Consider the following 24,941-nt stretch of genomic DNA (forward strand, 5'->3'; position numbering starts at 1 on the left):
CTCAGACAAGAGGTCCTCGGGTTCAGCATCGGCCTCAGGCTCAGGCTCAGCATCGGCCTCGGGATTCTCAGGCTTGACTGTCGGGGCCTCAGAAACCTTAGAAGCAGAGGAAAGGGGCGCCTTAGAAGCAGAGGAGGAAGGAGGATCCTTCGTAGCAGCCGCCTCAGCCTTCAATCGCTGCTCCTCAGCCTTCAATCGCTGCTCCTCAGCCTTCAATCGCTGCTCCTCAGCCTTCAATCGCTGCTCCTCAGCAATACGGGCATTAAAAGCCGCCTCGACTCCACTCCAGTCCAAGGTAAAGTCGGGACCCATCAGTATGCCCTTCAAGCGTTCCTTAGTCTCCCGAACCGCCATTGCATAAGAACGGGTGGCCATCTGACCAATGAAGTCATGCCCCTCGGGAGACCTCTTCCAGCTCTCGAGGAACTTGCCATGCTCGACCCGAAGAGCTTGCGCTTGGGAGGAAGCTTCCTTCAGCTTACGGTCGAGGTGTCGAATCTTTTTCTTCGACTTCGACAGCTTTCCCTTCGCCTCATCAAGTTTTTTCTGCGCAGTATTGCTCGCAATGGTGACGGCCTTGAGATCCGCCACTACCTTCTTCTTGCTCTCCACCAGCGCTTTGTACTCATTTACCGCCTTCGACGCCTCCTCGAACGTCTCCTTTTAGGAGTTGAGCTCGGTATTGAGGCGAACAATCTCAGCTTCCTGGTCCGAGATCGTCTTGTTAAGGCCCTCAACTTGACCTTTGAGGTCAGTAACACCGTGCTCAAACTGAGAGCGTCGATTAATCACCGACGTCATACGAATGGAGGTCTGCAAGTCAAAACATGTTAGATAGACAAAGTCGGTAAAGAATAAGCAATACGAGAACAAAAAAAAACATACCTCAAGCCATGATTCGTATAAGGCATTGATCTCTCCTAGGCCCAAATCCAGCATGGCCTTGTCATCAGCATCGGTGTATATGTCCTGAACAGCTGCCCTCACCCGGGCCATTTTCTGGGCAGAGCTCAGGGCGGTAATGGGAACGTCGATCCCGAATTTCTCAACTCGGGAGCGCTTCTGGAGAGGCTCTTCAAAATCAACCAGAGCTTGCTCGGGAAAGCTCCCGACCTTTCGCTTACTTCCTGAGGAGACCCCTGAAGAGGCCTTCTTAGAAACCTTGGAAGCCGCCCTCTCAGAGGCCGCCTTCTCAGAGGCCGCCTTCTCAGCAGCCTGAGCCTTCTCCACATCCCCTTCAGCTTTCGGGAGCGAACATGGGGCTTCTTAGCCTTCCTGGCCTCGATTTCCTAAGGAAGGTATATAAGTTAGCAAAGTCAAAGGAACACTGATCATAATCAACTAACGAGGTTTACCTTGGGAGGTGGTGGCACCGACATGACCTCCGCATCGAGTTCCGCCATAAGCCTCGCAGCCAAGTCAGCCCCATCAGTGAAGTGTTCGGCAATTGCAGGGTCTAAACGAGCTCGGGCAACACCTGAAACAAACAAATGTCAAATCTTTAGCGTTAAAAGGCAGTTCAAAAAGACTTGAAGAAAATTACCCTTGTCACAGCTACAACTCAAACCTACGGCCGCCAGGAACATCTCGTCCCGGATGGTATGTCTGGTAGGCAACCAGTTGGACGGCACATAAGCTAGATCCCCCGACTCCGTCCTCGGGGTGGTGGTAAGATAAATTGCCACAATTGCCTCTTTCCGAGACATCTCGGGGACCGTCTGGTTCAATCGAAATCTAGGTCCTTCCTCGGGAGGTAAGATAGGGATACCCCACTCAGCGTTGGTGTAAACATGATAAAACATGCGGCGGAATCTTTTTGATTCGAAGGAGGATCACGGACCACCTTGTACCCCGGGCGACATTGAAAGCGGAACCATCCCGGGCCATGACGATCAGCTGGGCCAAGCATAAGAGTGAAAGTGTTGCGCCACAAGCGCAAACTCGGGGCCACCCCGAGAAGTTCACAAACGGCGATAAACCCGTTAATGGTCAGCCAGCTATTCGGGAGAAGGTTAGTGAGGGTAAGCTAATAACCGTTGAGTAACTCTTTAATAAAAGGATGTAAGGGGAACCTAAGTCCCATCTGCATACTTTGATGATACACAGAGACACACCCGACAGGGGGAGTTAAGACCGACTCCGCCCCCTTAGCTCGAACAATAAAATAAGAATTTGGTGCTTATGTACTTAGAGTTTCTCTCCATAGACTTCATAAAGGTGGCCTCGGGGAAAAAGGTGTGGGGACCGCCCTCGGGGTCAAGGAGGGAAATCTCTTGGCCAGAGGTGGTAGGAGCTTCTTTCGCCTCCTCGGATACCGTCACCACCTGATCAGAAATTAGTTTATCCAAATAACTGGAACTACAAGGCTTATGGGCTAAAGATACTTCGAAGGGTCCAGGAATCACTCCCTCATCTTCCTCACTAAAGGAGTCGGGATTATCTACCAAAGGAAGTGCATCGGGAACCTTAGAAGGATCTTCACAAGGTATCCGAGTACTAACTAAGAAACCATCCACCCCTCGGATCTCTTCCGACAATCTAGCCGGGGAGGAAACGGAAGCAAGGGGATCCGCCTCGGGATCCATCCTAGAAACCTAGGAAAATAAAAGAAAGGGTCACTAAGAAGCGTACCTTCTCGGGTAATCAGAGTCGGGAACGGAGTCTGGGGCGCGAACTCGGGATCAGATGGAGTTGGGAGAAATTCTAGAGAGAAATCCTAGAGAGATTCTAGAGAAATTCTAGAGAGAGAATCTTGAGAGAATGAAAATGATTGAAAATGATTTGGGGTACGGACAAATTCTCTCTCCATCCCTATATATAACCACAATCTCCCCTCCGCGTCACGACAACCTCTGGACCCTCAATGGGACCTCAAAAGATTGGGCCAAAATTGAAGAAGCCCAACTCAAATTCAAGTCCTAAAAGTCCAAATGGCCAAAAGTCAGAAAGTCAACGGTCAAACATCTCAGGGTCAAACCCTACTCTCAAAAACCTTGACTCCCTCTAATCACCCACGAGTTGGGTACCCCTACTTGGTCAATCCAAGGGGCTCCCATACTTAGCCAAATAATGAGCCAAGTTCAATCATAACAACTCGGGATTGTACATGGAGGCTCATTGGCCCCCGAGTTGGGTACCCCTACTTGGTCAATCCAAGGGGCTCCCATACTTAGCCAAACAATGAGCTAAGTTCAATCATAACCAACTCGGGATTGTACATGGAGGCTCATTGACCCCCGAGTTGGGTACTCCTACTTGGTCAATCCAAGGGGCTCCCATACTTTGCCAAATAATGAGCTAAGTTCAATCATAACCAACTCGGGATTGTACATGGAGGCTCATTGGCCCCCGAGTTGGGTACCCCTACTTGGTCAATCCAAGGGGCTCGCATACTTAGCCAAATAATGAGCTAAGTTCCATCATAACCAACTCGGGATTGCATATGAGGGCATATTGGCCCCCGAGTTGGGTACCCCCACTTGGTCAATCCAAGGGGCTTTCATACTTAGCCAAATAATGGCTTAAGCACATTCAATGCCATGTCGGGATTGCCTAGGAAGGCTCACTGGCCCCCGAGTTGGGTGTTCCTATTAGATTAAAGGGACTCATGAAGATCGATATTCAGACCAACTCGGGACATAGGTAACCTCGGCCCACAACCGAACTGGGGGTCCTCTAAGTCAAAGCTTTTCTACCCCCGAGTCCCTGTGGCATTCGGGCCCAATCACGGGATCGCACCGGGATTCCCTTCATCCCTCGGTTTCGGGGTCGGGACTCAAACTGGGAAGCTAGAAGCTCCCCCTCCTCGGGTCGGGACTCATTCCCCAAGAGTGGAGATGCCCCCCTTCTAGTCGGGACTCTCCTCAAACTCAGATTATCGGCCCAAGTCGGGACTTCTCTTCCCCCCATGACGGGATTCACTCCAGGGTCAAAATTAAACCCCCTCGAGTCGGGATTCTCTCACCAGGGCTAGTTCCCCTTTCCCTCAAGTCGGGATTCGCCTCTCCCAAGTCGGGGCTCTTCCTCCCCATGATCAGATTTCATCTCCCTCAAAGTCGGGGTCATCACGCGTTCAAGCGTGACATTCTCGGGACGGGATCCATCTCATGTTCTCGGGACGAGTTCAAGCATAACCTAACTCGGCACAGTTCGCCTAAATAAATCAAGGGCAACCACACAGTGCATCATGACCTCCAAAATCATGCCAGCATCCCATGTTCCAAGGCAGTAGATCATCATGACAGACTTTCCGTCAACCAACTGTGCCTTGGATTCGGAACCCAGCCCCAATTGCTTGACGTGGGGCTAATTGTTTGGGCCCTTGGCCTGGCCCAGCTAATATCAAAGAAATACTCCCTCCAAGGCTTAGGACCCCTAGGTCAAGGGAATTCACCAGCTTTTAAGTAACAAAGCAACTTTACCCCAAAAAGGTGGAGGCTTCCCTAGGCATTGGGATGCTTCCCAAAAGGGTTTCTTGTCTGGGAAATCCCCAACACTATAAAAGCCAACAGTCTCATCAATGAACAGGTAATCAATTCTCACCTAACAAAACCAGAGCATCTCTCTCTAGACTGGATTACTTTCTCTCTCTACCTCAATCCCAACTGACTTGAGCGTCAGAGGGGCTTTCCCGGGAACACCCCCGGGCCAGTTTTTTCTTATTTTGCAGGATTGAAGACTACGAGACTCGGGATTCTAACCTAACTCGGGATTTGACTCTCACCTTAAACATATTACTCTTTTGACTAGTTTCTAGGCAGAAACAATCTTGGTTTAATAAGTAAGAGTTAATGGGGGCCATGTTCCAACACACACTAATTCCAATAGTTAACTGTACATTTAATAAGTATTAATTTTGCTTTTCTTTATAACATTTCAAGTTATAGTAGTATTTGGTTTGTTTTTTTTCAGAACCATTTCCCACGTTTCACCTTCCACCCTTTCACCTTCTATCTCTGTCTTTCATCTTCTTCAGTTCTCTTCGTTGTCCCTCTCTGTGTCAATCACATTCTTCGCATCAGAATACAATGGAGTCCTCCTTCAGTTTGAAATTGATCGAAAAGCAAAATCCCCATGGTAATTTTCCTAATCTCGGTCTCCTCTCTTTCCAATTTCACATCTAGGGTTTGTCATCCAAGCCCTAGATCTGTAATTTTCCTTCGCAATTTCAATGGCTTTTCTTTATTCTTTTTTTCTGGGTGATTTCGACACCTCTCTTCCGACACTTTTCTGATACCCGACTCGGACACTTCTTCCAGCCATGTCGAGCGTCGTGTCGCGTGTTGTGTCGAGTAGACACGCGACACCCAAGGTGAAAGAGGGTGTCGAAGTAACATAGTTAGTCAGTATATGATTCAACAACACTAACATAAATCGCAGATTAAATTGAATCACATTAGAATAGCTTCAACCTCAACCTAAATACTAAGAGAAATCAAGAACAATATATTATGGCATAAGCATGACTTCCCTTACTAAGTCCTAGAAATGAATCTACTCACTCATGACAAAGATAACAAAAACAATAACTATTGAAATATTCATACTTTGAAGCAATTAAAAATAAGAAAGCACAAATACTTGAAAATAAATAAGAAGAATGGAAGAGACAATTACCAATTGAAAGGAAAAACGAAGAACTTGAATTAAACTTGAACAATCTCCAACATACTATAATTAGGACTAGAGAGAGAAAACTAGTGTTTAGGAAAACTAACAAATGTAAATAAAAAAATCAGATTAAAGGTCCTTGTCAAATATTTTACAAAGCTATTTATACTAATTCCCAAAAAAGATAAAAAAAAGGAAATAAAAAAGTTTGGATTTAGCTTATGTGCCACCAGCCCGACCCAATCGGACGGGCCTCCAGTAACATTGGTCTTCAGCACGCTCAGAAAAGCAAGGTGTCCGATCAGGCCCGGCAGGCATGCTCGATCGAGCGCCCTTAACAAATTATGATCGGGCGAACATCGTCTGATCTTGCCCGAAACATCAGCTGGCTTGAGGAAAATGATCACGCGGTCGGATCCAGATCGGGCAGCCCTTCAAACAAAGGTTCATTGGCATATGACGCCAAGTCTTCAAACCTATTTATATTTGAAGGCTTTAGGAAGCATCTTTGGGCCTCGGGACTCGTACACGTGCCTGCTAACTCTCTCCATTGTGGCATTAAGAATAACCGAAAATAGTGAATAATTTCCTAAAACCTCTAAATTATCATAAAAACAAAATCACAACTAGATGGAAAATGTTAGTCTAAAACAGTTCCTAAGAGCACTATTAGCACGCATTTCAACCAAGACGAAGGGGGAAAAGTAGATATAAAACCATAACATCAATAGCTAGCTTGAGTTTGCACATGTCTGATGACATTTTGCTCGCTTTAGGAGCCATTTTCCGGCTATCCCTATTGTTTGGCTCTACGTTTTTGCTCTTCTCACCCTTTACGGAAATGCACTCTTCCAAGTGACAACACCATAATGTAAGTGTTAAGAACATATCTTAAGGTATATGTTACTCCCATGTCCTCATGTAGTGGGTTTTCTAAAGGAGAGGAATCCAAAACCTTTTGGGAAGGTATTGGTATTACACAGACACTAGCCATTGAGCCGTCTTAACTCTCTTGTGCGCAGAATTTTATAAGCTTTATTCTTTGTTCCTACTTTGCTCGTCCCTTCTGAACCCAGTGGTTCAGGAATTCAGAGAGTATTCACCACGTCTAAAATCTAAAGCCCGCATATGATGCGACTCAAATTTCTGAGCTGATTTTATTTGCTTACTCTTTTGCCTTGCAGATTGGGTGCTGACGTAATTTATGATCCATCATGCCTCCCGCATCTTGTTCGCGTACTTTCCATTTATCTAAACCGAAGAATGAACACTAACAACAGACTGAATGGCACTGCTCAAGCGTGTGACAAAGAAGAAGATTGCTCCAATGGTGATTGCTCAGGGTCCAACAAAGTGAATTTACAGGTTGCAACTCTAAAATCCTTGCTTGAAGAAATGGAGACTGGTCCAGTAGCCCTTATCGCCTCTGTGATAAGAAACATCGATACTTTTAATTGCTTTCTGAAGCTATGTTGTCAAAATGATCTTCTTGTTAAGGATATGACTGAATCTATTAGGCCTGATAATCTGCTACCGTACATGAAATCATATAATCGGTCAGATGTACGCTTGTTGATGCTATCCTATATGAGCAAGTGAACTAGTATATGTTTGTTGAAAACTCTAGTCCAAGTCGCTGAATGATTTTGTGCCATCTAACTGTGGCCCATGAGTGATGGCCAGTGTTTATTCTTTGATGTGAGGGGAAACTCCGCATGATAACTTTACATGGATAATATCGTATGGTGGAATATCTTAATTCACGTTTCACATGGTATGTATTTTGAAAGTTATCTACTAGATAACCTTTATTTAACTTTGCGTTAGTAATTGTTAGATATTGTAGTCAAACCATATTTTCCACAATCTAACTCGACTTTACTTTTTTTCATGACGGCTAAAGAGTTATTAAAGAGTTTAAAAACAACTATTTCTAAAAGATTTACTAATTTATTATGTCGAATGAAACGCTGGTTATGAAGATCTTTATTAAAAAGCAAAGAAGCAGCTACTTCTTTATAGAAATGCAAAGTTAGATGTTAAACTTTAGTTGATGGGTAGATAATGGTGCTTTAAAAGGTCTTATTATGATTATAATATACTTAAAAAAAATGAAAACAAAAAAATTATCATTAATAAATCGCTTGTACAACATCTAAAACAATTATAATTCACACATAAAAGATAATCTATATTAATGTGAGAGCTTTTATCCAAGCTACTAATATAGACGTTTCCGGACCAATGTCTTGCATGGTAATGTTTCAACCATAATAAATTTGGTGTTATAGTAACCTGGGATTTGACATTCATCTTCATATTCTTGATTTTCCACCAGAAGTAGTTTCCGATATCTTCAAAACTCCACGCTCCACGAACTGGAAAAACTAAATAAATCGATTATATGAGGAGAAAACCTCCACAAGAGAGGGAACAAAAGCTCCCAGGGAACAACCAAAACCCCCAACAAGGGAGCACTAATGAATCTCAAACATGGAGTTAAAGGCATAACAACGAATGGATTGTTATTCGTAACACAAAACAAAACTAGAAAAAAGATGGGGGGCAGTTTGTCGGACGTCGTTGAGCGTCATACCAAGCTCCACGAAGCAAGATTCCTCAAAGAGGGAAGTGGAAATTGGTGGTGGAAGAGAAAGTTGAGAGAATTTCTCAAAGAGGGTCTTCTATAATATACTATTATTTAATATATAGGATGAATGATTGAAGATTATAACAGGTTCGAATCCCCTCTCCCCTTCTTTGTACTTTGTACTGCCTTCGTGGCTCTTATGGATCAAAAAAATGATTGAAGATTATCATCATCCCCTTTTACTATTTGATCAATCTTACTCAAGTTGTGAAAGAGTACCATTTAATATATATTTAAGACTACAGGGTTAATTACCATGTTTAATGCGAAAAAAGAGTTTCCACCATACCTAATTTCCAAAATATAGAGTTACCATGTAGTCTCTTGATATTAATATATGTGAAAGTATTGGGTCAGACCATCTGACCAATGCTTACTATCAGACGGGATGAGCCCAAAACTCAAACTCGAACGAGCCGTTAGAGGAAGAAGCGTCGGAAGTTGAAGAAATCAAATATGCACCACTTTCTCTTTTCTCTCCTTCTTCTCCCCACTCTGTCGTTCGACACTGTACATTTTCATTGATTTTCCGTGTTCTCCGCCGCCATCGCTGACGGCAGCATTGGTAGATATATCGGATAGCAGTTTGATTGCTTTAAATAATGAAACGCTCCTTGGTGATGCTAAAGAAGCAATTTCTGGATGAAATTGTTGGAGGAATATGTGAGGATTGGTGTAAGAAGAAATTTCCATTTTTTGTGATGCTAAAGAAGCGATTTCTGGTTGAAATTGTTGGAGGAATATGTGAGGATTGGTCTTTAACTTGTTTTTTACAGTTTCAGTTAATTGATTTATTATTTCAGTTCATTGGTCTATTGTTAATAGTTCTAAATGAGATCACAAACATGTGTACTGCAAGCTTGACAAAAGTGTCATGTGGCACTTTCGTTTGATTGGAACGCCTTTTGATATATTTCTATAGATAGATTATTTTGCTTCTTTTGTCATGACTTGCCGCGTCCATTTTATACCTCTCAATGGCCCTAAATTTTGTGTTTCTTTTAATGATTCTTCCTCACGGAATTACAAAACTTCTATTTCAAAGGATCTTGATTCTTTATGGAGCGAGCAAAACAGGGTTTGACGAGCATTATCTGACTGGGATAATTTCAACTAGATTAATTAGAAATTGAGAAATTATATATAGTAGAAGTATGTTTGGCTATTTATATTAGTGATTCTATTCAAAATGATGTATTTGAAAAACAATCATAGTTTGTGGAGAGTTAGAGTCAGCCATTTTTCAAGAATGGGGAACGGGACCAATTAGGAATGATTATGTATAATGCAAATTCAATCCAATCAAATCAGTTCTCGTAAGTTTGAATATGAACTTTTAATTTTGGTAATGGTTTCGAGTATCATGTCATTTTGATGATTTGATAATAATTGCTAATCAGACTAATATATTATGGATTGTATTAGTATTTATGCTTTTTATTATAGGAAATAAAAATTAATTGGAAATCGTCTAAGTTGTGAAAGCCAAAAGTTCATGTAAGAAGAATGCACAAAATGTCTTACTTGTTTTAAGAAAAAACAATGATGATAATTCCAAATACAATAGAAATAATTGTAACAAACTCAAAAAATATAAAGAATGTAGTTTGTTTAATTTTTTATTCCAAGTATATAATATTGGAACCATTTAACAGCATGCCTAATCCATTCTAGTTCTATAAAGTTAAAAACTAAGTCTGGAACATGTTTCAAGTGGTTTCCTTTGTACTCAAAACTGACATAGCAATTTTTCAACAAAAAAGGTTCCTAATTAAATCTAGGATCAGAAATGAATATTCGGCTCATCCTATCCTAAACAAGTGAGAGATATGAGATGAATAAGAAGATTGTTGCTCCATGGAAGAAGTTATAGTGATCGACTGAATGAAGAAGACACCGAAGAAGAGAAGGAGAAAGAAAAAAGTGGAGAGAAAAAGACTAAAATAAAAATTAACCCCCAAAATTATTTTGAATATTGAAATATAGGTTGCGTCTTGTGAGTAACATTTTAGCATAACTTATTGTGTAATTAAATCTCACATGCGTGAACTAACATAAATGTTTTATGTCATTATAAAATTCTTTCTAGTCATTGTTGATGTATATAATTTTTCAGCAAACTTTCGTCATTTCCTTCTATTTCACTATCATTTTCAACTCTTTTATAGAAGTATATTCTTTCATTATTATTATATATATATCATATCATCGATCTATACAAATATATTAAAAGGCGTTCCTATCAAAGGAAGTGCCACGTGGTACTCCTCTCGAGATTTTAATACACATGATTATAATCTCAATCAAAAATATTAACAATGTGTAGTTACTAGGATTCGAACACACGACCACTGAAATGAAATGTGAGAGTTTAACCACTAATACAATATAATTTTAATATTTAAAGTTTCAAAGTAAAACATAATAAAGTCTCATAATTATATGTAATTATAAAATCATGTAGACAAACTTTTTTTTATCTTTAACCCATTTATTAAGTAATAACATTTGTTTACGCCAATCACGTTGAAATTGTTATTTTTATCCCCAATTCCTCAAAAGTTTTTTTAGAACAACTTATCATGTCATAACGTCCATTTTTCAATTTCGTACTAGACATAATATTACGAAAAGCTGAAAGAATCAAATATGAAATTTATGAATATATATTTAATCATTATAACTTACCCGAGGCATCGCCCGGGGTAAAATACTAGTTATTACTCATTTTATGTCATCTTTTAGCAATTTTTTTGTATCATTTTCCTTTCTTAACTTATTTGCTAATAACATCCCCTAAAAAGAAACTTACAATTAACTTAACCTTTTGCTTTGACTTGATTCTCCCTAAATCAAAAGTACCCCTCTATTTTTCTATCATTCTTACTTTCGTTTGTTCGTCTCCTAATACATCTCTTTTTTTTTTTTTTTTATAAGGGAAAATACTTAGGAGCACCCCCTTAGTTAAGAGGCTAACCTAAAACATCCTTACAGATGATGAGAGAAATATATACTATAAGGCGGAAACCAATATAATAAAGCGGAACAAGAATGCCCCTTTTGTGCCATGAAATCAGCTGCACCATTTGCCTAGCGAAAGCAGTGAGTCGCCTTCCACACTCAAACATTCTCCAAAAAATACCCTGCATTAGCAATGAAATAAAGAATCAATTTCCTAAGTAATACACCAATTAGTATTCATAATATTAACAACAGCCAGATTGTCTCCCTCGATCCAAAGATTGAAAATCTGCAGAGATATGGCAGCTTTAATGCCCTCCACCAATCCCCAAGTTTTACCCTGAATCACACTAGTAATTTGACCAGTGTATTTGGCTCCTGCAAGTAAAACACCAACATCCGAGTTTTTAATGACAAATCCAAAGGAGGCGTTGTCATTTTCAAACCATCAAAATTTATTTTAAACCAATTATTGACTAGCAAACATTCAAACCACATTTAATTTTGGGAGCAACTACTGGAACATTATCCTGAACAAAAGTATCTACAGAATTCTTAGCATCATCTGTTTTATCCCAATACATCTTTTTGAACTTAAATATATTTTATTATATATTAGTAAAATTATAACGATTGAAAAAAATTAAGAAAAATCAAACAAAATTTCACATAATTAAATCTTTCTTATAAATTAAGAGAAAATTACAAAAAAAACTATATTAAGGGGGTGTTTGGTTCACTAGTTTTAGGTATGAGGTATGGGTTTGGAATGAACAAAACCCATACATAGTGTTTGTTTAGCTTATTTTTAAATTTTAAACCCATACCTTAAACTCATAAGGTATGGGGTTTAGAAATCCATGAGGGGAGGTGGGTATGGCTCATACCTTACCTCTAGGTATCAAATACAAGAAGATTTTTCATTCCTAAATGAAACCAAACACAAGGTATTAAGTATCAAGTTCCAAACCGATACCACCTTGGTTTCATTCCTCATTCCAAACCCATACCATTATATGAACCAAACACCCCCTAATATAGATGGTGTTAGATTTAGAGAGATAAAAGAAAAAAAAACTGAAGTAACTCAATAGGTTGCTGACTTGGGAGTTGACAAACATAGAAAAATATTAAAATACTACACGGGGCCCAGTTTCAGCTTCCTTAATCCTTACATCGTCATCCAACAAAAAGAAAAAATATTTTAGTTGATTTCACTCTCAACTCTCAAGTCACAATCCAAAAAATAAATCAAAACTTCTAATAATTACTGAATACATAGAAATTTCAGTAATCATCTTCACTGCAGTACCAAAACCAGCCATCTTCATCATCCTTCAAACGTAACAAAAATGGCGGAAATCGAGGTGATTCATTCATGGTCCGCCCCTCGATCTCTCAGCACCAGTCTCATGTACTCTTTCGCTCAAGTAAATACATTCCTTCTTTGTTTTTCTTCTTCTCGTTTCATCAATTTTTTCTGCGCAATAAACTTTCCACAACGTTTCGTCATCAATTTACAATTTTGCATGTTTTTCTTCAAATTCAATCTTTTATGTCGTTGACTTCTCTGTTAATTTTTAGCGACCGCCGAAATCATCACTAGAAATCTTTGTAATTATGCTCGAATTTTCGTAGGAGAAATTTTACGGAAGTATGAATTTGTGCTTATTGGTTAATTAACGATTTTATTTATAAGTTTTTTTTTTTTTTTTTTACTTTTTGTGTTTTTTGTTGTTGTACATGTATAATAGCGGGATGATATTGAAGTGTTTGATGAACCCTTATATGCGAACTTTCTTCAAGTTACTGGTGCAAAGAGACCTTACAGAGAGGAGGTGTTGTCAAAAATGGTTTGTAATTGTAATTTGTAAAGAATGTTTCGCCATCATATCATTCTGAATAAAAATGAGGATTTTATTTTGTGTATCTTTTTGAGAATGTGTTCTATTGTTGATTAGGAATCTGACGGGGAGAAGATTGTGAACGGGATTATCTACGGTCCTGGAAATAAGAAATATCGCTTTTGTAAGGTACAACCGGTGTCCTTATTTGATGTATATAGTTTGACTTTCATGTTTGCCAATATATAATTATGCTATTAAAATCTTTTAGATTTATATTGAAACATATTGGGACGGATGAAATAAGATTCTACATGAGTATATGTTTTCCTTTACTTGTAAATTACAAACTATGGTGAAATTGGATTATGTGAATGGTATAAAATGTGTGTTGATTAAAGGGAATGGAGGGAGTAATATGTGTGTCTTCTTTTGTTGTGCTCGATTATTTGGAAAATATCATATTTGGCAAATAGGGTGAATGTAATTGTAGAGTGGTCTATTTAGTTCCAAAACATGCTTAGTGGTTTTTAGAAAATTGAAAAATTGAAAATTGTACTCACCGTCTCCACCTATCAATTTTACATTTCAAGTAACCTATGGCCCAATATGGGTTATATGGAGTAAAACATGGTGATGAGGAGGTGAGGCTTGACCCAAGGACAACCCACTTTGATGATACCACGTGAAATCTCGATATTTGGATCTTATAAAGTGAGTATATGTTCAAGTGAGGTTCCATTCCCAAACCCAATTGACAATGGTTTGTTTCAATAACATTCTCAAGGACACCAATTCTTTCCATGCAATGGTGAATAGACAGGTATTCTTCTTGGATTCTTTTAACAGAAGCATGCTTTAGCTATTTGTTTGCTACCATGTCTTGTTTCTTATTTCTAGAAGATGCTCTTTTGCTAGTAGAAAATCCATTAGACCCTAGTTAGTAGTAAGTAATAGCTGGATCTGATCAAGCCACATCATCGTGTAATAGTTGGACCTTTGGTCTGGTACTTTCTAGAATGAACATGACTTCCTAGTTTCCTTGTCACTAACAGATTAATCATATGGAAGACCAAATTTTCCGTAAAATGATATTTTGTGGTACTATCATCCATTTGAAGGCTTCACAAAAAAATTGGCGTCTTTTTGATGTAAACAGCCTAATTTTGGTTTCAGCACATGTCTAAACAACTGCTACCAGGCTTGTCAAGTGATTTGATGAAGAAGGGGAAGCACTTCATATTGATACGGAATCCAATGGATATTTTGGTGAGTTCTCATTGTTTATATGCATACCAGGTGTGGAGTAGTAAGTGTGCATATATATGAGCATCATGTGGAGTACACAAATTGTTTTACTTGTACGAAATTTGCTTTTCTCATATAAATGCTTTGCCTTATTATCAGTCAGGCTAACAGTTTGTGTGCTGTATTGCTAGCCATCCTTTGACAAGGTTGTGCCCCCAACTTTTCTTGAGGTGGGGTTAGCTGCTCTCGTCACCATTTACAGTGAGCTCTGTGATCTAGGAAATCCACCTGCTATCATTGATGCTGGAGAACTTCAACGAGATCCAGAGGTTAATTTCAAACTTTCAGCAATAATTTGATTTTGAGATTTTTTCTCTGTATGGACCATGTATAGTACTTCTTTTGATATATTTGGGTTCTGGTTAGATAACTGATAAAAGACAAGAGATAATATCACTTATCTCCGGATTTGATTTTAATTTGTGCCTCTCTTGTACTGTTTCACTGTTTCACTTTTTTATGTTCTGTAAAAGGCTTGTTCGTAGAGATGTACCTTGTACAGCGAGATGAGGGCTTTCTTACTGTATAGAAAGAAGATCTTGTATTTTTGTACTTTTGTTACAGTTGCAGAAAATAACTTTCTGTAAATGGTTGGAAGAGTTGCCTTATGTTTGCTTAATTACTGAGCTGAGCTGCTTTAGGGAAAAAAGATTCTCAGACCTTCCCCGATAAACCCTGACATCATATATATTTTTGGTCTCTTTGGATAGCACTAACTTTCCTATTATGCATGGTATTAGCAATTCATTTTCTGAGCGAACAACATGTGGAAATATTAGAGGCTCTAAAGCGTATTCTTATTTGGTGAAACTTGTTCTTTGCATTGTTAACTCTATTTTCTGGTAATATAAGGTTCAATTATGGTACTTTTTAGTGTGATAAAAATAATTTCATCGAACAATTTGAAGTTTACTCGCTTTTCTACATTATTCATTGTAACTGGGTCTCTACTTTTAACAAATATGGTGCTTTATTTATCTCTAGGGAGCTTTACGTGGTCTTTGTGAGGACCTGAATATTCCATTTCAGCCTACAATGCTTAAGTAAGGAAAATGCATGAACTCTCTTATGCTCTGCTCATTCAATTGTAGCATTTTATGCAGGAGAATATGTCATTGATTTAATCAGTGAAAATTACTGAATTTTTTCGCCTATATATGTGCTATATAGGAATGTATATGAACTCAATTACCTTTGTATTTGGCCTTGTTTGTCATCCTTTATTTCTAAACATGAGAAATCAAGGCTTTCTGAGGTTCGACTTTGCTCTTTTTTCTCCGTATATATTGTTTGAAGTTATAATAATAGAGATGATGAATGTACATTCTAATATGAACTTAACAATAGATAAATAGATTTTCGGTTTTTTCACCATATACCCCTGACAAATTTTTTTTGCACCGTATACCCTTTCAAGTTTCCAAATTCATCATACACCCCTTACTTTTCGAAAAATACATCACCTTACCCTTTTGACTAACGGTGTTAGACTTCCGTTAGTCTTTAGGCCCTAATCCTCTCCTAATCCTAATTAACTACCCTAAACCCTAAACAACCCTAATAACAATAACAAACCCTACAAACCTAATTAGCCCTAAAAGCCCACCAGTCCACCACCCACCCACCAGCCCACCAGTCCACCACCCCCAACAACCCCAACCCACCACCAACCTACCACCCCAACCGCAACCTTGCCAGCCCACCACCCCACCCCGCAACCTCGCCCATCCCCACCCCACACCATCGGATTTTAGCACCCCACCCCACCCCGGATTTTCGCACCTGTGACCCCCACCCCATCGGATTTTCGCAACTGTGAACCCCACCCCATCGGTTTTTCGCACCTCTGACCCCCACCCCACCGGATTTTCGCACCCCACCCGAACAGATTTTCGCACCCCTTTCCACCGGATTTCCGCACCTCACCCCTCTGTTTTTCGAAGCTATCCTCTGTTTCGCTCACCGGTCGCAGGTTGTTCGAAGGGGAGGGGGGATGTGGGAGGGGGGATCTCGTCGGCGTTCCTCTGTTTTTCGAAGGGTGGTAGCTGTGCCTGTGCGGGAGCGGAGAGGGGGGTGGGGGTTGTCGGGGAAAGGGGGTGGGGTTGTCGGGGAAAGGGGATGGGGTGGGGTTGTCGGGGAAAGGGGAGGGGGTTGTGGCTGGGGTAGGGGAAGGGGTGGGGTGGGGGGTGGTGTGATGGGTGGGTGGTTAGGGTAGGTTTAGGGTTAATTAGGGTTAGAGGGGAGATTAGGGTAGGGTTTAGGATTAATTAGGCTAGGGGAGTTAGGGTTTAGGTTAGTTAACTTGGGTTAGGAGGGGATTAGGGGTTAATGACTAACGGACGTTAACGCCGTTAGTCATTAAGGGTAAGTGGGTGAATTTTTTGAAAAGTGAAGGGTATATGGTGAATTTGGAAACTTGAAAGGGTATATGGTGCAAAAAAAAATTTGAGAGGGGTATATGGTGAAAAAACCCATATATTTTCTATGATATCTAGCAATAAATTTGAAGAGAAATTAATGATCAGAGCTCATCTGTCAGATGTATGGACACTTTTTTTCTCGAAATATAGGAAGTAGTAAACAGTAGATTACTCCCTTCGCCCATATCAGTCGATACAGTATGACCGAGATAAAGTTTTATGAGATTTATATGACTTCTGTATCTCATAATTGGTTGTTGGTAGTGGGGTATTCTTATTGTAATTAGATACTTCTTTATTATTGTCGGGGTTCCCATGAAGAGCGAGAAATAATATAAAGTTTGTGGGCCATGCTTTTTTAGGAGGTGTATTAATTATCATAGGACAAATGAAAATAGGAAGTTTATCGACTAAAATGGCATGGAGGGAGTAGATAGTATTTGCAAGCTAATAACAGATTTTGTAGAAGTGTTTTGTAGATTACTTGTCAATTGTTCGGATATATCAAATGTCACATTCTGTATATAATTTCAAATTTTAAAGCATGACCATTCTTTGTTATGCTCCTCTACTATCTTACAAACACTGCCTAAGCAGCATATAGTAGATTGAATAGTTTCAAATCCACCATTTCAGGTTCAATCTACTCCCTTTTCCCTACAATCTACTGTTTACCAATCACACAGTTTAGTGTTAATTGTGAGAATTTATTGTGTCTCATATCTAATTCATTAATCAGGTGAGACATTACTTCTTTGACTACTATTGTTCTTTCTTTCCTTAAGCATACCAAATGGCCATTGACGCTGACTGTCGTGATGGCATTTGTAGTAAACATAAATTTTCTTAACATTCCTTAAATTGGTAGTTTAAAGTATTGATGTTATGTGCTGTCGTATACATTAATTAGATAGATTGCTTTTGTTTCTGAATTTCATTTTCGAGATGCTCATACCTGTGCTATTAAGTAGCTAATGCTGTTGTTTGTGTACAATGGAGTACCTGATTCTCTATTGCTGATTTTGATGTATTAACCAAGGGCCTGTTCATTATTGTTTTTGTTTTTAGTTTCAATTTCTTTAAAAGGAGCAAAAACAAAGATATGAAACCAAAAAAAGTTGTTTAAGGTATTCAGTTGTGAGTTCTCGAAATAAACATGGTCAGATAAGTATCACAAATATTTATTTTAGTACACAACCTATATCATATGACCTGAAATCATACAACAATAAAATAGAAAGTGACAGTGACACTGAATAATCCCTAAACTACGTTGGCTTTTATTGACTTTGGCTATGCTCTCTTCACCTTATGTTGGGAACTTATTACTTATTCTTGTTGGAGACCAAACCAGATCAGAATAATTCTTACTAGACGAGATCAAACCTTCTAAATTCCATTTACTAATACAAATATTATTAATAAAAATTAAAATTGGATTTTTGAAAACTACATGTTGAGAAGAATCCAACAAGATCCAACATGAATTTGTGTTTTCCTGATCTATTGGCGTAAATATAGTCAAAGATCAGTCAGATGTCAGACGTGAGACTGCAAGACCTGACCAAACTAGATCACACCAGAAAAATTCAGAATAGACTAGAGTGTAGTATCAAACATTCAAACTCACTTCAGTTCAAGTGAAAAGAACATATCCTATATCTATTGGTTCAAATTTTCAGCCTTTTTGCCATACAAGTGACTGAGATAGCCAGATGGTTTCAGTTGGCTGTAACTGTATTTTATACGGAGTGTTTATATGCCATTTGTCTAGTTTCAACAAGATTTAAAGCTCAAATGATCCAGTTGCATCTTGCATACCTCTCATACCAGCTTGGCCACTTATAATGATGGACCGTTGCGTATTCTATAATAAAGACTCCTTAATTGACCTCCAAACTCAATCTTACCTTTGGCTAACTATATTTTTTACATACATCTTATTGAAAAAGCCTATGCATATCATATCTTTGTCTTTTGGCTAAAAATTTGTGGTTTTGAGTTTATAGGTAGTCAGAATTTAAATGAATCACCTCTTTCATTCAGATGGGAAGCTGGTCCCAAACCCATAGATGGTATCTGGGCTCCATGGTGGTATGGAAGTGTACATAAGTCAACTGGTTTCAAAACAGAACACAGATATCCCAAGGTTGGTTTTCTTTGTCATTACTAATCTAAGGATTACATTACTTGTCTTGTCGTTCTTATTATTAGTTTTCTCCATTGAGGGTGTATGGGCTCCATGGTAGAGACTAGTGTTTACTGAAGTGACAACTTCTCAGAGAGGCATAAACTAGTAAGACTTGCCAAGAAGGTGAACAGAGAAGTCATTGGATGAAACATACATTTCAACATGGTAGCCGTGTCTAACATTCCATTAGCAATATGATAGTGCTTTTGCAAATAAACAAAACCAGTGTATTTTTGAGGTTGAAACTTGCTTGACTAGAGTTCAAGTTCCTTAATGTTGAGGCTATCTTATAGCTAGTGCCATGTGTTTGAGCTGGAGCAACACTTGACTTTGCTCGATTCCGTTAGATCCTGAGTAAATGTCCCCTTCTTTTGTATATGACCCTTCTTTTGTACGTGGGTGACACCCCCTTGGTATTTATTTTCTGTTTCCCTATTACTTGTTGAAAAAAGTTACCATCTTCATCTTGGAGTATAATTTATCTTCTGAGATGTATCTTTGCAGTCCTTGTACTAAGGTCTCTGCTTATGGTCTCAAATGTTTTGTTTCAAGAATAACTTGACAAAGGCTATTATGTTTTTATAACTCATGTCTGCATATCAATGTCTATGATCGATTTCTGGTTTGGAGATGAAGTTATATTGATAAGTTCAGTTTGGTTTAACTGCTGATATTATCTGCTTGATGTTTTGAGTTGTAAGTATATTCTTAGTGAATTTCTTCTTTCATTGGATAAAATTTAGGTTAAGATTGTCTGAGAATAAAGTTTAGCTCCATTTCTCCCGTTACTGAACATGGAAGATAATGGTTGCTAAATGGATTTTGTTTTGTAGTTGACTGTTTTATATATATTTTGCTTCCCTTTTTACAACTTTAATTTTGGTTTTATGTATCAGACATTTCCATCTTCTCTCTATGACTTACTGGAAAAATGCCTACCTTTTTACAATTTCCTCAAGTGCCGTCTTAAGCGATCATCTGCTCTTCTAAGTTCATCCGTGCCCCCTCCTAGTCTTCCTGTTTCAGCAAACGAAAAGCTCCTTGCATGGGTTGGTGATGAGATTCTACCTCGTGATAGTGCAAAGGTGTATCTGTATTTTATTTTTTTAATTTGGAAACAGTTGGAGGTTTTGGGATGTTTCTCGATTTAATATAAATTCATCCTCTGCTGTTTGTGTGCTAACAATCTTGTTCTTATTTTTTTGTCACCTTGTTAAGGTTTCAGTTCTGGACTCAGTAGTACAAGGAGGTGATTCTGTTTGGGAAGGACTACGTATCTATAAAGGAAAAATATTTAAGCTTGAGGAGCATCTGGATAGGTCAGTGTGTGATGGAAACTTTCACTTCTTTGATTGATTTTTGTTAGCTGTTTGTAACTATAGTTTACCACATGATGAATATGCTTCATAAAAGTGGGGAAATCATCACATCAAATCGTGCTCAGATTAAGTCCTGTATGCCTGATGTAGTATGTTAATTTTCGTCTTCTAGGGCATCATCTTGCTGAACATGACTATAGCCTGTCATACAGTTGACAGTTCATAATTTAATTGGATGCATCAGCTGATTTGATATTTGATGTACTCCGTAAAAGAAATCATATGTTGAGCCCATCTATGATGGATCCCATATATTTTCCTGCCCCTAGTGTGCAGGGTCTTCTCTGTGCTTTATTTGATGTGAGTTGCTCTTCCATTTGGGCTAGGTAATCAGGGTTTTCTAATCTCACTTGGTGTGTCTCAATGTTAGAATCAAGATAAACTGTTATAGAAATAAGGTTTACTTGCAGTTCTTTTTATGAATTGCTTTTGCCTGTTAATAATCCCAGAAGCCTTGAATGTTCAACTCATTTTTAATTTAGGCGGCCATCGCAGTACCTATGACATTTGGTTTTGGATGGTTCTCACGTCTCTGTAAGATACAGCTGATAATGTGATGTATCAAGATACATGTCAACGGCTCTTGCTCATATAGTCATTTGCTCATAGATTTAATTGTACCAGACATTAGCAATGGAGCTTTGCACTCTTTGTCACTGCCTCTATGTTATATCTCCAGGATATCTAAAAAGTGTTAGGTTTGGACTTCGGAGTGACACTGGACGTATTTCGATTTTGTCGATGAATTACTATTTGATAGCTTGGGGACATGAGATTTTTGTCCTTAACCCTGCTATAAATTGGTGACACCTCTTTGTTTCTTCCTTTTTTTTTTGCTTTCTATTGGTCTATATTCTATATAATAGTGAACTTATATGTTGACAAAAAAATAATTTATGTAGCTCTTCTGATCTGTATGACTGTATGCATATGACCAATCCAGTATCTTTGCTGGATAATTTGACAATTTACTTCGAATCCCTCATCCTTCTTGTTAATTTTATGGGAATAATGCCCCATTTGCAAAGTTTGTCATTCGAGGCACTTGTACTAATCCTAGTTGTTGAAATTTGAACCCAGTATTCCAATCCTATCTTTGTTCTGGAGCATATAGATGAGAGACTTGTGCTATTTTGTTGTAACACTTATTTGTTTGCATAAAGATATCTTGATAAGTTCGTAGTAAGTGTGACTGCTGATCTTGTGGCTTTTTTTGTGCCACCTCTCTGTAATTCTGATGCTTGTTTGGCACAAAAATGTTTGTCTTCAGACTGTTTGACTCAGCAAAAGCTTTGGCTTTCAGTAATATTCCAACACGTGGAGAGGTGAGGTTGGGGTTGCATAGCTTCGATAATTTACCAAGAACTTTTGGTTTTTCATTTTCGCTTACGTTTATGTGATTTCACATGCCTGCTATAACAGGTCAAGGAAGCTATTTTCACAACTCTTATTAGGAATGGCATGTTTGATAATTCCCATATCCGCCTAAGTTTAACTCGCGGCAAGAAAGTAATTTCTTTTTATCTTTCTTTTTCTGCAAGCTGTTCATATGTTTTAAGTTGAGATATTTTCTACACAGTATTGCTGTTCCTTATATATTAGGATAGTAGCTACTAATATATAATGCTTTCTAGGATTTTATTTTTTGCAACTATTAATGTAATTTTTTTGCTTTAAACCTAGCACCCATCTGTGGTGTCATTCTGACTGCATGTGAGAGTTGAGACATGTTGGCGTCAAGTTTGAGAATAGTTTCTTTTTACTATACTGTTTTCACGTGTCTAACGTGTCTGAAGAATAACTGTTTTCTGGATTTCTGCAGGTCACTTCTGGAATGAGTCCTGCATTCAATCTTTATGGCTGCACCTTAATAGGTACTTTTACTTCCTTAGTATTCTTCGTTGAAAATATTGACTAGCTTTAGTAAGTCTTGGAAAAAATCCTCACAGCAACCTAGAGCAAGGTGAAGCCCTGAACATAAACATGACTTAGCACCATGTTTACTGGTTCTTGATTTTTTTTTTTTTTTTAATCTCAAGTCAGTTGGTTCTGTGAGCGTAACATTCACTTGTATTCCCCTCTCTTTTTACATATTTCTTTTTACCAATGTGGCTCAAGATATTTGACTTGTCCGAGTGAAGTGTTGGGTTAGGATTTCATACTCCTGACTCAGGAGTGTGAAATGAAGAGTGTCCAATGTTTTACACTAGTATGAAGATAAAATGAAGAGTCGAAAGATCGATAATTTCATATTATGCTGAGGAAATTCTTTATGATAACTTTTAGAGAACTTATGCTTAGAACTGATGCTTGTATGTGTTATTGTTGGGGCTGCTCATGGTTTTTGAATAATATTAAAGTATTTGCTTCTTTGGATGAGAAGTTGGTGTAAGGATTTTCATATGGGCTTGAAAGTTCAAATCTTTATATATTTGCTGAAACAGCAAGCAGTTCCGTGATCAAAGGTTTTTCATACTGTCTAGTTTTAGTGCTTGACAATCATACTCTGTGTGTCAGAATCCACCTTATATTAGCTTGTATTTGTTGTATTATATGCTTTCTAGTACTTTACTTTATGTTTCTAGCTCTTACGTATAGGGTTTTGTTCCATTAGTGTCTTATTGCAAAGAGTGTGTTTAGTGAAGAATAGCTTTCTCACAAGTAAGCATCTTTAGGGAGCATCACTGAATGAATGAATTCATCTTCCTGTCACGTTTTAACTGAGCTGTTGTGGTTTTCCTTACGTGTGGTCTTGCAATTTACGTTAAAGTTCCCCCTCCCCTATGAAGCATGGAATTAAAACTCTCCCGTTCCTTTACAGAACGGCGGTCCTGTGACGGATTTTGGATTTGCCGTTCCGCAAAATGCCGTTACAGAACGCCATAATAAAAATCACATACTTCTCGCCGCGTTGTCTGTTCCGTAACGCGAACTCGACACGTTAGAATGCTTTTATTCCCATTTCATCCGTTCTTTTCAAATATTAGCCAAAAATATTGTAGAATTTAATTATATAGCTAATGTAACATGACATTTTGATAAATTTAATTATATTATGTTGTAATAATGCTTCATAAACTAAAACAAAGCAAATAAGAACATATTAATGTGAATTTTTTGAAAAAATTCACGCCGCTTCGGTCGCGAAACGTTCTATTTCCCCATTACAAGCCATTCCCGCAACTGCAACTCGTCTTCGTCGTCCTGGATCCTCTTGTGACTGCTGTGCGCGCACAAGCCCCGATCGATATCCGACTCCCACTGTTGTCACCAATAGGCAAGAGTCGCCCTTTTCTTGAATCCACACAAGGCTTGCACCCTTACCGCCAAATAGGCAAGCGTGCGCCGCACCTCCGAGCGTCAGAACACTCGGACCATGAGGTCAAAGTTATTGTAAAGCAAGCAATGCTAGTCGTTCTCTTGAAAACTGTATGTCTCAAAGATTTTAAATTTCATGAAATTGATGAAATTTAGGTTTAGAGCTATCAATTCGCACCTGCCGGTCTAAGGGATGGAGAGAACAACGCTCAAGGATGTACTCAGACGTCATGCTTGTTCATTATTGTTTAGAGTTCAAACTTAAGTGATGGGGAATCGGTTAGCAATGATGTCACTTGTATGAAGTATCTAGTTTTTCTTCTCTTTTCTCCAGTCTTCCAGATATTATCCTTTCAGAATGTGTGCCTTCAATATGTAGATTCCAAACCTGCAGTTGAGAACTAAATAAATCCTTTTTTGTGGAAATGCAGTGCTCGCCGAATGGAAACCACCTGTCTATGATAACACCAAGGGTGTAGTTTTGGTTACTGCTTCAACCCGCCGTAATTCTCCAAATGTAAAAATGCTGCTCTGTTATTGCTGTTTGAGTGTATCAATATGACCTTTTGCTTGTCCATTTGCATACTTTTTCATTCTTCTTCATGGTGGTAGGGTTTATGTTTTAAGTTATATATACCATTTACATCAACTGATCGATACAGAAATATATGGTCATTTCATCCAGCTGCTGGAGCCTGGAAGTAATGAAAAATTTAAATGGGTGATGGCTGCTCTGCTGATCAGCTTTTGCTGCAGCACACTTCCACTTTTGAACACCCTTCTGGCATCATAAGGGTCTTCCATCTATCAGTTCAATAATTTATTTTTTGAAGCTGACCATCTATCTACAATCATGGTTTTCTCCTTACTATGCAAGATATCATTAATTGATTGACATGGTTAATGTGTGTGAAACTTCATGCTGAAATTCTCAGACCTTATTATATGTACATTGTAATGACTCATGAATCTTTATATGGTGACTCTGATAAGATACTTGAGATTTTACTTTACTTTTTTTGCTAGTATTTCTTTTAGCTCTTCACAGCAAAGACAAATTTATGTTTTCCCAATGTAAAGATGTTATTGGATGGACTGTTTTTCTTTGGTCACTGAAGTCAAGGGGGAAACAAGTATTATTCAACATGCTTATGGATTTAAATGATGAACTTGGGTTATATAAATGCAAATTATTATAGATATGAAACATTGAGAACATGTATACTCAGTTTATTTAAAAGATTTGCTCTATGTGCTTGC

General features: G+C 38.5%; 1 protein-coding gene across 1 annotated transcript in view; it reads left to right on the forward strand.

Annotated features, from left to right (window-relative positions):
- The window catches only part of LOC104907402 (branched-chain-amino-acid aminotransferase-like protein 1), a 58,548-nt gene that overhangs the window by 25,914 nt on the left and 7,693 nt on the right, over positions 1-24,941 (forward strand). The window contains 15 exon segments of the mRNA XM_048643273.2: positions 6,795-7,219; positions 9,408-9,412; positions 12,589-12,651; positions 12,976-13,074; positions 13,183-13,254; positions 14,242-14,334; positions 14,505-14,642; positions 15,358-15,416; positions 18,840-18,942; positions 19,881-20,069; positions 20,203-20,303; positions 21,634-21,688; positions 21,786-21,872; positions 22,186-22,237; positions 24,113-24,198. Of these exon segments, the coding sequence (XP_048499230.2) occupies positions 6,795-7,219; positions 9,408-9,412; positions 12,589-12,651; positions 12,976-13,074; positions 13,183-13,254; positions 14,242-14,334; positions 14,505-14,642; positions 15,358-15,416; positions 18,840-18,942; positions 19,881-20,069; positions 20,203-20,303; positions 21,634-21,688; positions 21,786-21,872; positions 22,186-22,237; positions 24,113-24,198 (1,627 nt within the window).

Source organism: Beta vulgaris, chromosome 4 (genome assembly GCF_026745355.1).
Source record: "Beta vulgaris subsp. vulgaris cultivar EL10 chromosome 4, EL10.2, whole genome shotgun sequence".
Lineage (NCBI taxonomy): Eukaryota > Viridiplantae > Streptophyta > Magnoliopsida > Caryophyllales > Amaranthaceae > Beta > Beta vulgaris.